We start from the raw sequence: 16,178 nt of genomic DNA, 5'->3' as shown, positions 1-16,178 counted from the left end.
ACCTGACTACAAGAAAAACAGGTTGGAGGAGAATACCATGTTAGTTACCATGGCAACCAATGATGTACATTGATAAATTCCTCATCTATTTTAAGCATTGGTAGAAAATCAGTAATATCGATGTTCTCTACCCTTTTTATTAGGGGTGGGGGATGGGGGAGGGAGAGGTTTCATTAGATCATTAAACTTAACTATAAATCTGTTATCTTTTACCAAAGGAAATACATACTTCCCTTTGCACAAGAACAGGCAAAAACAAGTCACACCAGAACTTTGTAGTTCGAAAAGATGGTAATGACATTTATGACAGAAATTGCGAAGAACATAAATTTAGCAAACAAAAAATGTCTGAAAGTTTATACCTGTCAAAGCAGGCAGCACTATGAAAATGATGAAAAGTCCTTATGAAAAGAATAAAGGAAACATTTGCCCCTAATAAAAAATAAAAAGAAATACACACACACACACACACACACACACACACACACACACACACACATTGATTCAGATTTGGAAGCAGGAACTGGCATGTAAGTTCAACCAACCTGTGCACGACAAGCTCTAAAATTTGTCCTCTCGGTAGTTGTCACTTGTTGCCGTTATAAATTTGTATAATTGACTTCACATTTAAACAATCTATTTCACGCTACCGTGGACAAACAAAATGGCATTCATGCATCATGTTAGCTTAATAGTGTTTAGGAGCTGACAGTTGATAGAAACATCCTTACTTGTCTTCACGGAAACAAAGTACATTGAATGTCTCTTCTTTCTACTTCTGTGAGAGGTACAGAAGAGAGAGAACACAAAACAAAAGAAAGAGTTTATATGAGTCACAATGCCTCTGTTTATTCAGTTATTAATGCCTTTAAAGCCAATTACTTAATTAATCATTCATTCGCTCTCCTACTAAAAGCGAACTGTACTGTACCATACCTGCGCCAGAGGAGTGCTCGAACGCTCCTGAAAGTGTACCGTACCGCACTGAACAAAGCAAAAAGTGTACCACCTCCCCATGTGCTCCAAAAGGGTACCAAAACCATACCAAAAGTTCATGTGTGAAGAATGCGCATAACATGCACATACATCGTAATGCAAAGAGGTCATTCTCTTTGTTCGGGACATCTGTAAGTAGTATAAGCGGGCCAGGTGAATGACCCTCTTGCTACAAAATGCATGACCCCCCCCCAAAAAAAAAAAAAAAATTAAATAAATAAATCATGGGATACACTATCTCAACACAGTGCTTGAATGCTCCAAATATAGCACAGCACGATACGGTTCGCCTTGGCTTGGTTCACTTTGGATCGCTTTTGAGCGCTCAAACGCACCCTAAAAGAAAAAAGGCAGACTCACCTCACTGACGAGGGAGAGCATTATTCTCTCATTCAGGGCTAGCGTCTCTCCTGACTTCATCTTAATCCGCTTCTTGTCCAGGCATTTCATTGCATACCTTGCACACAAATCAGATAATCAAGTTATTAAGTTATATACTTATATACTTACATTCTTATATACTTATATATTCGTATACTTGTATACTTATATTTTATATACTTATACATTTATATACTTATATATACTTATATGCTTATATACTTATAGAAAGATGCATGGAAATGAAAGCATTTTACATTCAGTTGCAAACAAATGTCAACAAGAATATCTGTAGATAGGTTAAAATACTCATTAAAGGACAAGTTCACCTTCATAAACATAAGGATTGAGAGAATGCAACAATATTAGTAGAACACATCAGTGAAAGTTTGAGGAAAATTGGACAATCGATGCAAAAGTTATGAATTTTTAAAATTTTTGTGTTGGAACCGCTGGATGAGGAGACTACTACAGCTTGTGAGTCATATGCGTACAACAGTATAAAGAAAATGTAAAGGAAAATTCAACATATTTTCACTTTTTTCGCAGAATAAAAGAGCACTTGACCTGCCTCTTTCAAAAGGCAGGGGGAATAATATTACCCATAACATTTGTCGGTAACGAGTCAGGGGAATGTGTACTTTTTTCAAAAGATGGAATTTTGTGAAATTCTCTTTATATTTTCCTTATATTGTTGTACGCATGTGACATCTAAGTTATACATACACTGCAGTAGTCTTCTCATCCAGCGGTTACTGCACAAAAACTTCAAAAATTCATAACTTTTGAACGAATTGTCCGATTTTCCTCAAACTTTCACTGATGTGTTCTACTAATATTGCTACATTCTCTCAATCCTTATGTTTATGAAGGTGAACTTGTCCTTTAAATACAAGATATTCATTTTCTATAATGATATGCACTACATGACTTTCCATTCAAGACTTGAGCCCTTTCCACCAACCAATAAAGTGACAGTGAAGACATTTTTCTTTGCATTTCATATAACTACGTAGCTCACAAATCACAAGCAGGGTTTAAAGTTCCAGAAGAGTTTTGAATAATTACAGTAGAAGAGTTTTGAATAATTACAGTGTATATTTTAACATCATTGCAGTTTTTCCATACACAGAGGTAGGAAAATAGAACCTCATTACCCTGAGCAATGTGCACTGCACTTGAGGGAAAAATTTGACGCAATCACTATAGCACAGTGATAGTGGTACATAGTCAGAAAATGTGATCAACCAGGAACATTGTGCCGCACCAGAAGAGAAAGCAGTAGTAAAGAAGGTTGGTGAAGAGATGTACGCCACACATTCATCAATTTCATTAACTTTGTGCTACCATTTGCTTCCTGTAAACATACTGTGAATATAGATATATTGTTTTGATAGTCTTAAGATGGTTAAAGGAACTCCATTTTCTAAAGGATAAACACAGGGAAGACCAAGGACCAGCTACTAAGATCTGTCATTCATGTGCTTTTTCAACTAACGCTCTCCTGGCCTTCATATCAGCTCTTTCCAACTACCTGATCCTTCGGCCCTTGTATGGATTCATTCGAAAATGTTTCTGCATCAAAGACACCCCAACAAATGCATGAACAAATACATACCTTTATCACATCTGGAGGTTCAGTGCACACTTTTAAAAAAAAGATGCTGAAACTTATCTTCTTCCTCAGTTGTAAAAATATGATGATTTCATTTGTTTTTGTACATATATCTCTTGCAAGCACTGTGATATAGTTGAACTGCCTATAGAGCATCTAAATACCTGGTGCTATTATTATTGTCATTAAAGGGGGCAAAAAGACATGCAAGAGATGAGCCTGTTTGACTGGTAGGGGTGATGGCAGCGCACTACTATCAAATACTCACATCTTGCCAGTGTCAGCCTTGCGGCACCCGTATACTTCTCCGAAGCCTCCCCTGCCAATTATTCTGTGTACACTGAAGTCGTTCATTGACAACTGTGAATCAAAAAGCGAGGCTGGTTATGTAAGACTGACATGACAGAATGTAAGACAAGAGTTAACATTTCAAGAGCATTTTATGGGTCACAACAGAAATCTTCCTCGAGAATGACAGCAATTTTCCACTTTTAACCCGTTTAGGACGGGCTGATTTTGCAGCAACGCGCATTTCCCATAGACATCTGCCCAAGTATACTAAGGACTCGTCTTCAACGGGTTAAGTTGTATGTATTGCTCATAAATTCTCAGTCTTGGGTAAAACAAAAATTCATAATTTATATCATTATATTGTTCACAAATTCATAAATCAACAAAATCCAAACAAATCTGAATTTGATATAAGTAGAGATATTAAAGAATCATTCAGACTTGATGATACAAACAAATAACTAACATGTAAATACAATGTCATATACATGACAACTGTCTCTTTTGCAAAATTCATCATTAATTTATCATTGTCAAATGTCAAAAATTCTTTCAGAAGTTCCATGAACCTTTTGCAATCGGAAAACACATTCTGCATTTCAGTTTCAGTACAATTACTTTAATGAATGACAGATAATGAATATTAAAGATAATATTTCAGAATTCCTCTGATGAACTGATTAGATATCCTTCACAGAATAATCATCAATTACACATAATTTGATAAGTATTAATGCTTGCTCTCCTTGCCACTGAATATTGCAATACTGAAAATTTTTTTACATTGTATCTTTTTTTCTCTGGAACCTACTCAAGCCCAAAGCATGTGATATACAAAAGTGCATAACTTTCCTGACCTTTGAACTTTGTGGAAGTTAGTCATACACATTATCTTAATTTTGAGAGAAAGAAACGCAGTGTCTGTTTCCTCATCTGATGCCCTGGAGAAAGTTCTTGAAGTTGGCATGTGCCTGGTCTAGAGATCAAATGCATCATCAAATGAAATGAGGAGTATTTTTGGTTTATTTTATATATTTTCTTTTTGTATTACCTTGTAAGGTCATAGGTCAACAAACACATAACAGCATTTTGCAAATATTAACCCATTGCCCTTCAGGAGCTGGGTGTGCCACATTTTGAATGTACACTGTTTGCAAAGGGCACAATTGCTCAGAGGTTACAGGTTGATATGCTAATAATCCAGATATTCAGTTACAGTCATTCTGGCCATAAACTTGTGTCATGAATCATCATCAAAAGTATATCACAAAGCTTGTACATCACTGCCAACTGCAAATTCACGAATGGTTTATAGAGTGTGATTAGTTTCACATCTTTGACCACCATGCACCCTTTGTAAACATCAACCGAGATATCAAAAGAAAAGACAAGAAAGGAGGTGTATACGTACCATGCCATTTATATTTAGTTCTACATTTTTCCACTGGCAAAACCTAGTAAACTTATCACTGCAAGAAAACAAACAAGAAGATGGGGGGAAAGGAGAGGGGGAAGAGAAGAATGAAAAAGAAGAGGAATAGGAGAGAGAGAGATGAGGAATAGAAAGAGAAGGGAGACAGAGATCAGTCAGAGGGGAGAGATTAGATTACAGCAGGTAAGATTGTGGGCAAGGAGGAGATGGGTGGGGGGGGGGGGGAGAAGATGGTGGGAAAGAAAAATAAATTATTTTTGGCACCGACAACATTTGACATTTTGACGTCACCAGCACAGATGGAGGTGAGGCAGTGATTACAGTAGAGAGCAATTTTGTCAAGTTGAATGCAATTCATTCAGTTGCGATGGCTCATAAAAATGTCACCAAATAGAACAGCGACTTTTTTTCTGTCTGTTCTCGTCGCTCAGTCACCAAGAGCAACTAGTGAGGGAGATTTGGTCAAATGGAAATTACTGTTAGCTCTGGATAAACAGACTGCACTGATGACATATTTCGGGACTGTAATACACAACAATTTGGCACCTCTTGGCCTCCTCGTATCATCAGTTTAGAACAATAAGGTGTTAAGTTGCCACTAAAGCCATACCCTCTGTTCAGACGCAAGTCACTTTATACCAAAACTCGATAAAGAAATGCCCAGTTATACCGTTCTATGGTCGCCATACGTTCAGACGCACAATGGACATGATGGACTGCTGATTCGCTATCGAGATCTAGTTCGAAACGATGCTGTGACCATTGTTTCGCTATACATCATTTCATTAGTCAGCGTTCAGACATATAAATTCATCATCAATATAGCCATACCGTTTTGGTATAGCTATACCATTCTAGTATAATTTTTTGCGTCTGAACACCCTGATAATGTTTGTGGCAACTGAACGCCCTTATCATTCTCAACCGATGATATGTGCCAGGATAACTTCAGTTACATGGGCTGATTCAACTAACTGCTTTCTAAGACAAGAAACATGACTTTTTCTTTTGGGGGGGGGTGGTAGAGTTTGACAAAGGGAATATGGATAACTTAGCAATAAAAATATCTTTCGGAGGGGAGAAACGAAAACAACAATATCATTTTGTGTATAAATACGCCATACATTTACACACATAACACACTACCACACCCACACATATACACACTACCCATATACCCTTTCCTGACTACCACTCTTCACTCTATTTGAAAGGTTTTTCTGTATTCATTAAAAAAATTCACACACATACACACAAACACACATACATACACACACACACACACACACACACACACATATATATATATATCACTCTAAATGGACAAGGATAGAAGGTGCTGCCTTATGATAAGGAATGAAGTGAGAAACACAATATTCCCATTAGCAGGTGGCTAGGACTGATAGCTCTCACGATATCACTTATATTTGAACATATCGAGAGAGAGAGAGAGAGAGAGAGAGAGAGAGAGAGAGAGAATGTACCAAGAGGAGAGACCTGCAGTACGACGACAGCATCTGATGCAGTACGAACTCATCCAAATGACAAGACAGCTATATGATTTGCATATCATTCTCGCACAATGATGCACAGAAATGCCACATATTTTACGTCTCGACAGGTACTTTCTTTCTAACTCTGCCCCAGATATTCTGAGGATGTTACATCATTAAATACATCTTGCTTGACAAAAAACAAAGTATAGTCCATTTAATAAACAAGGTCTGGGAAAATATATCTCGTGGTCTCTCAGTAAGAAGTAACTTGCGGTGTATAGTGGGATGAAGAATGGATAACATGGTCTGAGATTGACAAGTTATATTAAGGTTCATGCTAGATGCTGTTTGATATAACTTACAAACTGACACATGCAATGTCAAGACATTCTTTATCACTCATCACACATCACTATTAAGACTTTTTCATATCTCTCCGGTTCCCCTTCACCAGTTTCATTCCAGGAAACGTTCCCGATATGGTTGAATCTTCCCTTCCAACATCTTATTATCGTCCCTCCGTGGCCCAAAATACTGACAGGGAAAGAAACAAGGGCAGGAAGGAACCAAAGAAATGAGGGAAAGGGAAAAAGGAGCTGGTTAAAAAACATAAATGTTATAGAAAAAAGACAAGAAAATGGGCAAAAGACCAAGAGGGCATGGGTAGGGTGGAAAGTTTGATCCAGCTGAAAATGTCAAATGGCCATGTCCTAGTTGTCGGGATTATAGTGTAGTCTGTTTCCACAGACTCATTTCAATGTATTAGCAGAAGCACATTATTCAGTCCTTTTATATCTTGTAAAACACCCAGTAAGAACACATGTACCGATGTTTTTGCTAGATTTTTTATTCCATCAGCATGTAGCATGTCACCACTTATTCACTTGTTATCTTGGGCTAACGTTTCTGAGGTTGGTTTTCTTCCAGATATCAAATTCAAAATGATATAGTGTAAAGTTTTGTGCCTTTATTTTGCCAGGTCGATTCAGAACAGCTCTCTCTCTCATCGATTTCCTCTGATATGTCATGGTGGTGGATAAAATGAAATCTTTTCCTCGAAAATCCTCACTTCTAGTGAACCGACATACATTCCTGTGTTAGACAAGACTACCAGACCTTTTTTTTTTTTCTTTACAGCAACTTCAGCTGGTTGAAAATTTTCCTTATTTTGCTACAGAATGTGGATCGAATCTAAACATGAGCCCTCAAGAAGCTATTGCTCATCAAGGAAAACAAAAGTAATGCTCAAATATTGACTTCTGTTTGCAATAGTTGGACTTATTACATTATATGAATCTTTGAAAATGCCTTAGGAAGACAATTTGATGGTGGTTTATATAAGAAAGTTCCTGTAAATATCTTCTTGTCATGTTGGTTCATCACAAACCTGATATCTATTTCTTTTCCTTCCTCCCTGCAATCAATTCAAATTACACAATTCAACTGCAAATGAGTCAAGAAAACGACAAAGAAAGTTGCAAATCATTGATTTCCTTTGGTCAAGCCCTGCTGGCAATGTTTTTGCACCTGTGAGCCAAAACAAGAATTTCCAGCCAGAATACTGTAGAAAGTCACATCTGTAAACAATATTCACATTATCCTAGTGAGGGAAAAACCCTTGCATTGCCAACTAATGGTCAACGGGAACATCAAAATGGCAAAGGTAGCCGACAAACCATGATCAAACAAAGGAAAACACTCTACTCTGGAAGCAGAAGAATCTAAAATAAATTGCATACAAAATTGTTAAAACTATAGGATACAGAAGCCCCCCTCCCCCAATAGCCATGGTCACACTGGCAAAACATAGCAAAGTTAAAGTTTTCAAAGTTGAAGATCTTGAAGCTTAGCTACTGTGGCTGCAAACCTCCTGAAAACTTCAAACGAGACTTCTCACAAAACTTCCCGCTCAAAAATTGGGAAATTTCCTTAATCTCCACAAATCTTCTTGAAGTTTGAGCTGTCTAAACATTTGCAGCGGAAACATCACAAAGTTGGTCACATGACCAGGACACCACCGGTTTGCGGGCAGTACCTCCGAAGCATGTGCTCATAGGGATACAAGAGTGTGCACCGTTACATCACAATCGTTAGCTGTCACATTGTGCACACTTTCTTCTTTGTTGCGCATGCGCACCAGTGACTCAAACTTCAAGAACTTATCAAGAACTGAAACTTGTCAGAAGTTTGACCACTAGAGTGAATGGATGACCAAACTTCGCAATGAGTTTTCAAAGTTAAACTTCAGAATATTTTGCGGGTGTAACCGCGGCCTATATCTACTGGTACCACTCACTCCAGTTTTTCTATTTCTAGTATTTCTTCTTCTTTTCTTTTTAGACTTTATTAAGCATGATATTTTGTTATCTACAGCACTTCCACATGCTAGTTACAGGACACACTTGTCAAGTAAAAAAAAAAATAAAAAAATCAGAGTGATATTGATTAGATTTACAGCAGACACATCACAAACCATGCACAAAATGTACAGATATAATATTGAGCTAATCATTGTGATGAATTTGACTTGTATCAATTCTTCTTTTTTTTTAACTGTAGTACAGCCAGTATCAACATAAGAGGAGTCATATCTTGCAGTCATGTATACAGTCCACATCCAAAAAGGGTCTGATTATCTAGGCTATACTTTCCTCGGGTTCACAAACATCAATTCCAACACCAGTAAGTCCAGTTACCCAGCCTATACCCTCTTCTACTGGTGGACAGAGCCACGAGCTGGCCAGGGCTGGGCAACCATAAAATAGATGGTATGACTCAAGTTTTCTTTCATACCATAGCATTCAATAATGCATTTAAACCTGTCCAATTTCTCTTCATTCTCTTTTTTTCTTTGTTGAGAGAGACATCATTTTTAGTCTTCATTACAAGTTTCATTGGAAGGGAAATAAAAAGCTCTGTTGATGGCAGTGACACAAGGACTAGTAAATGAACTTTGAGGTTGTCACATTCTATGCCTGAAAGTTAAGTTACGAAATAGATTTCAAAGTAAACTTAAGACAAACAGTAACATAACAAATGATATAACTAGTAAATGAACTTTGAGGTTGTCACATTCTATGCCTGAAAGTTAAGTTACGAAACAGATTTCAAAGTAAAGATAAACAGCAATATAACAAATAATATAACTAGTAAATGAACTTTGACGTTGCCACATTCTATGCCTGAAATCAGCTCTCTAAATTAGTAATCATGCATCGCTGCCAACTATTTGACATCATTACAAACTTCACCTAATATAAACATTCCCTTTTATCTGCCGTTATTATCATCGTTGATATTGGATTTGTAAGTTATGTTTGCACTGTTCATTCTTTCATCCGTAATGTTGAAAAATACTATTGATGATGTTATTTTGCATTGAAAATGTTTAACAATATTATTCATGATGTTATCTTGAATCGAAATGAAGAAAAATGCAGAAATAAATCCAAACCAAACAAACAATTTCACCCATATAGAACTGCATTTACAGTAACAAGTTATCAATTAAATTACAACTGGTGGTGGCATAATAATTTGTGCACCTGTTAAAAAAAAAAAACACTGGGGGAAAAGACTTACTGAGATTTGTCCTACCTGCACAGTGGCATTGAATTACACTTGAGTGAGCTACTTAATGAAAACCCCACATCGATGGGAAATGCTTCATATGATCATATTTTCTGGTTGAAAAACTGTACTAAAAATCACGTACTGAAAGCGATCCATGCCAATTTGTGACTGTTTAGCCGCATGTAACAATCCTCAGTAATCTGGTATTTTTTCCTACATCTCAAGATCAGAAAAGTTTAGGATTTAGAAAACAAGAATATAAAAAGCACATAAAAGTAAATCATCATAACTACTCTGAGAAGACTGCACCAATAGTATGATGATCAGCTATATATATGACAACCACCCTCCATATACTTCCTACTGATATGGGAAGGAACTTGTGTGGCTTTTTCCTGTAGGCCCTATTAGAAACCATCCTCCCCCACAAAATAACAAGAAGTGGGAAAGACATGCTACATGTTCCAATGTCCACATAAAAGACCTACTAGTCTGTTGGAAAGGTTGACATAATATGAGCACAAAACCAGGTCACTCCACAAATATCTCAAAGATGTCGGAGACAAAAACACACTTGTGATAGATAAACCTCTTGATACAGCCCAGTTTTTGTTTCAGCTTAACTCAATAACCATGACCTGATTTTGACTGCTCTTTGCCTCAATAAATTGATATCTTACGCCCCCAGAGTTTTACAGATTAGTATCAATCTCAAAACGGGCAGTAGTACAGTAAAGCTGTGAAAAATAGGATCATAAACATTTGTGTAGGTGTTAACATTCATCTACGAAGGTCACATCTATACTCAAAAGCCTGCAATCTTGAAGAGTGATCTTCGCTATTACAGTTCAAGAGCACATATTAGGTTCCCATATACCCACGTTCAGATTTTCTGTTTAGGAAACTAAACTCTGTTCATTAGTGTGTATTACAAGGTAGTATCAAGGCCATTAATCTATCAAAAGCATCAGTTCCAGGTTTGTAAAAAAACAAAACAAAACAAATTCAGCACTAACAGACTAAAAAAGAAGCACATTAAACAGTGAACATTATGCACCTGCATTTGCCCAAGAGGGAATATATCTTCTTACAATTTGTCAGAGAGCAAAGCAATACAAAGTAGAACATCTTTTTTATACCTTGTCACTACTTCATTAAATGCACTTAGGCCTTTAAATTCATCAATTTTCACAGCGCTCGACACAACCACCAGACTCTACACGGAGAAAGTGTAGATAAGAAGAGAGTCAGAAGGTTTCTGAAATCTTTTGCGTACTTTTGAAATATTCATATAGAATAATGTCATAGAAGTACATGTGAAATTTGAATGCTGAATCACTTAGTCTGAAAACGCAATGACACTGACCATTGCTGATCATCTATTCTATTTTCTTATTCTTAAATATCATACTTTGCTTGTTCATTTGTGTGTATGGGGGGGGGGGGGGGGTCTACTATATCTAAGCATGCCTTAAGGCACACTACACCAACTGGCACAATTACCGCATTAATCACTGTATATTTCACGCTCCTCAAATAGGCAGCCCCAGAGATGGGTATTCCATACAGGTCATGTAAATATATTATGATCAGCATGGTTTGGGCTTTTCCACTCCGGCAACATGTATGCCGAGCCCAGAGAGACACACACACACTCACGCACATATACATTGCTCACACACCATAGGTAGTACACTGCTTACTCTCGGCTGAAGATGGCAGGCCATTTCAACCTGCTCCTTTTATATCAACCTGTCTCGGTCTCCTTCTCTTCCCACTATTGCTACATCCTCCTTTGCATTTATCTTCCTCTCGGCCTCCTTGCTCCAAAAAGGTTTTCTGCATGCATTGCCAGCTGGGGTGCATTTTCCAAACACACAGATCTCCACACATAGCCACAGCCACTCTCTGTCACACACACAACACACATACACACATAACACTCACACACACATACACACACACACACACACACACACACACACACACACACACACACACACACACACACATATGGATCAAGCCCATGACATATAAATATACAGCAACACACACTGGGGCTGTCTTCCGAAGATAGCTAACCCTATCCCATCTTCTGCAATGGTAGCAGGATGTGATCAGCATCAAAGGCACATACACACATGCACACACACACACACACACACACACACACACACACATATACACACAAGACTTTCATCCCTTGGCTTCTCTGTGTACATCTCCAACTGCAGGTGCATGTGTATGGGTTTGCATTTGTGTGTATGTGTGTGTGTATGCACTCCTAACCACAGCTGTAGCCATTACTTCTACTGCAAGTCTGCCTACAGAAATGGCTTCAGATCATTTCAACCCAAAAGTCACTCATTCTGCATTTCAGTCCGCCACGATATAAGGACAGCATCCTCCTTCCTATAAATGTTAACCACCAGAAGAATTTGCTCGTGGTCTGTGTCTGAAATGTAAAATACTGTCCTTTAAAAAAATGCTACAGCTATTACATGGTGTGAATAAAATCTCACGGCTTCTATAATAAAGCTTCTCCTTTCTTACTCCAACAGCAATGTGTGTTAATGTGAACACACACACACACAAACACACAACACTCACTTTCACAGCATGCTGTAGACCGTCTCCGACTTACCTTTCTAAAAACTTCTGAAATATTTCTCCCTTCAGTGAATTGAGGATTTCAGTTATGTATTCCTGCATGCAGAAACAACAGACAACGGTAAAGAACGTGATAGCAGGTGTGAGGATGTATACGATCAATTTCAATGAACGGGTTTTCAGTATCAGTGTATGATGCATTTTGACACACATACACACGAATGATGTATGGTTTTTGCACCTATAAACAGACATCCATCTAATTTGTCCATTATCTGTCCATTTACATGTAGCAATCACAAAATTTAAAGGATGATGGTCTATTCACCACATTATCAAAATCAAAAATTGCTTTTCACATGTAACAGAGAATTTTTAAAATGACCCACTTACATTATCACAATCGTAATTTGTCTTGTACATGTAGCAGGGACATTTTGAAATGGTTTAGTTATCACATTATCACAATCATAATTTTACATAATTATAGCAGTCTGAGAAATGTCAAAATGGCCCATTTACCATATCATCATAATCATATTTTGTTATTTTCCATACAAAAGTCAGAAAAATATAGAAATGGCATACTATAGCACATTATCATAATCATAATTTGTTCTTATACATGTAGCAGTCAGAGTACTGTCAAAATGGAATATATACCACATTTTCATAATCATAATTTGTTGTTTTACATATAATAGCAATCAGAAAAAAAAAATGTCAAAATGGCTCAGAAGGGAATTTGCATGGTGGGTAATGGAGTTTCGTCACATCAGCTAGAAAATCTCTGAATTTGCAATCAGTGTCTGTACCGTATTTGCTGTTCACCAAATACTCTTTCATTCTTATTCTGTCTCCATCTGACATGGCCATATTACTCTGATCCAGAATTATATACTGTTTACACCATATATTAAGTGAGTCTACTGTAAAAGTAGATATATTCGCGTGACTAATTTTTTTGCACTAGGCCGGGTGAGAAGAGTTTCGCGTGTTTTAAAATCCGTGGAATCAAGACATCACGCACAGGAGCATATGGCAAGCGAAAAATTTTCGCGTGCTTTTATTTTTGCGCTAGTTTTCTGGTTGCACGAAATGCTCAAAAATTTCAACACCGCAAAAATTTCCACTTTTACAGTAATCTTTTGTGAATTGGGACTTCCAAACATTTTGGGGAGTAATGAAGGGAGACATGTACATGTACATGTCACATTCGTGTCAAGGTTAGAGTTAGTAATTTCATGTGTTGTTAAATGCACAAATAGCATCCAACACGCAAAAAATTTGCAAAAAGTACAACTTTGTGAAATGTACGGCATATACAGCAGTTCGGTCAGCATTGTATTCTATCGATACCATCTACTGCCGACTCTTAGTTATGGTATTCAAAACATCAGAGTGCTAATGAAACCACTTCAACACCAAAGCAGAGTTCATTCTTGACACTAAATCTAGTGTCAAAACTGGAATAAACTTTTAAAGTGGTCAGCTTACTTGAGAAGCCTTATAACATCTCATTGAATCTTCAAGGTAATAATCCAGGCAGACTTGTTAACAGTATTCCCATGTTTGTTTGTTCGGTTGTTTGTTTATTTGTTTTAAACTGTGACCTCCTCTAGCAGGTGAGTGTTGATGCTGGCTGTTGGATGGCCATAGACTTTCCATTTGGGATTCTCTTGACATTGGATGTACCTTGCCGAATTTGGGAGACATTTCCCTGACCTCACGTCCCTCGGAAGGGTAATCGAGGTCACGCTGCAAGGCAATTTGATCATCGCGTGTACTTATCTGACTGGTCATGTCATATGGGAATAAAGCTAAGCACAGTGAATAAAGTTTCAGGCAAAATGTTGACACACAGGAGTTAAATGGATGTGGCTCCTAGAATACTGTCAGGTGGAGCACCAAATTTTGGGTGGACAAGTTGAGATCCGAGTGTCCACTCGCACACAATGCTGTTGGATGCGGGTGGGTGAAAGAATCCAGTGCCAAGTCACCAAATAATGCTAAGACTTGCATGGGGAACATGTCATTCCATAATCCTATTTGTATTCAAGTTCAGTGGGACTGATCTATGACCAGCAGAGAGCAACAAGATATTTCATCTCCTTCCTTGAAAATCAAGAGAAATATTGGCAAAACTCAGTTAAATCACTCCTAACTATCATGGCAAACTGAGAAGGAAAGTCAGAGCCCTGTTCACACTTGGCACAAGAGCAGGGGCAGCATCAGGGATATCTTTGGTTCTAAAGCCAATTCAATCTATTGGCTTAACTCAGTTGAACCACTCCTAACTACAACTAAGGGCAAACTGAGCAGGAAAGAAGGAAAGTCAGAGCCCTGTTCACACTTGGCACAAGAGCAGGGGCAGCATCAGGGATATCTTTGGTTCTAAAGCCAATTCAATCTATTGGCTTAACTCAGTTGAATCACTCCTAACTACAACTAAGGGCAAACTGAGCAGGAAAGAAGGAAAGTCAGAGCCCTGTTCACACTTGGCACAAGAGCAGGGGCAGCATCAGGGATATCTTTGGTTCTAAAGCCAACTCAATCTATTAGCTAAACTCAGTTGAACCACTCCTAACCACAACTAAGGGCAAACTGAGCAGGAAAGAAGGAAAGTCAGAGCCCTGTTCACACTTGGCACTTCAGCAGTAGCAGCATCAGGGCATATCTTTGGTTTTAAAGAAAACTGAATCTATCTGTAGAAATTCCTTCAGCATTACAGTGATGGTTACAGATAGAGAAAGAAGGATAGAGATAGATACATATATATAGATAGATACACATCATCAGCCGAGATCCAGAAGGGTCCTATCACATTCTAAGATTTGAGCATAAATAAAAACCAAACAATCAGTTTTCATGAACTAAAAAGATTATTAATCAAAAGTGGGTAGATTTACAAGCACTGGGCCAAATATTGGGTAAAATAGTGCCCTTGTGGTTTTGATTTTTAACATTTTACCAAAAATGAAAATAACCTAAAATTGACACCATAATGTAGAGGAGATCAAGCTCTACAATGTGATATCAAACTCATACCCCTCAAAATTGTGATAATGCTCTTCTGGTTCTCAGTCGCAGATAATATATTGATAAATAGAGATAGATACATAGATATACAGATATAATGATAGATAAATAGAAAGATAGATAGATATATAGATAGATAGGCAGGTAGGTAGACAGGTAGGTAGATAGATAGGTAGATAGATAGGTAGATAGACCGATATATCGATAGATAGATCGATAGATAGATGAGAAAGATATATAAATAGATAGAAAGATAGATAGATAGATAGATAGATAGATAGATAGATAGATAGATAGGTAGATAGATAGATAGATATAGATAGATAGATACATACATACATACATACATACATACAGAGATAGATAGATATAGATAGATAGATAGATACATAGATAGATAAATAGATAGATAGATAGATAGATAGATAGATAGATAGGGAGGGAGAGAGAGAGAGAGAGAGAGAGAGAGAGAGAGAGAGAGAAAGCAGGTGTCAAAATCCTCGGAGCTGATGATATGTCACATGAAGGAGAACACAGTAACTGAAGTGAAGGAACGAGGTGAACCGCTCACTGATGTACTGTGTGGTTAAAAGTATGTCGGTGTATCCTTGTTACCAAGTACATGTACGTCATACTGCCCTTCAAGAAAAAGGATGGCTGCACTTGTGCCAGTTGGAACCATTCTCGGCGTTACTGTTTTTCGTTTTAGGAACGTTGTCGTCTCCATGACCTGCTTCGTTAGATT

General features: G+C 37.6%; 1 protein-coding gene across 3 annotated transcripts in view; it reads right to left on the bottom strand.

Annotated features, from left to right (window-relative positions):
- The window catches only part of LOC139739331 (G protein-coupled receptor kinase 3-like), a 116,698-nt gene that overhangs the window by 28,233 nt on the left and 72,287 nt on the right, over window positions 1-16,178 (bottom strand). For all 3 annotated transcript variants that reach the window (XM_071649946.1, XM_071649947.1, XM_071649948.1), the window contains exons 6-9: window positions 12,429-12,490; window positions 4,695-4,752; window positions 3,261-3,352; window positions 1,357-1,453 (exon numbers count right to left, since the gene is read on the bottom strand). In XM_071649946.1, coding sequence (XP_071506047.1) covers window positions 1,357-1,453; window positions 3,261-3,352; window positions 4,695-4,752; window positions 12,429-12,490 — 309 coding nt within the window. The remainder of the gene's footprint in view (window positions 1-1,356; window positions 1,454-3,260; window positions 3,353-4,694; window positions 4,753-12,428; window positions 12,491-16,178) is intronic.

This window comes from Diadema antillarum, unplaced genomic scaffold (genome assembly GCF_040938485.1).
Source record: "Diadema antillarum isolate AM-2024a unplaced genomic scaffold, OU_Dant_1.0 seq00000796_RagTag, whole genome shotgun sequence".
NCBI classification, from domain to species: domain Eukaryota; kingdom Metazoa; phylum Echinodermata; class Echinoidea; order Diadematoida; family Diadematidae; genus Diadema; species Diadema antillarum.
The sequence above is the reverse complement of the archived record's forward strand: the minus strand, read 5'-3'. Positions and strand labels throughout refer to the sequence as shown.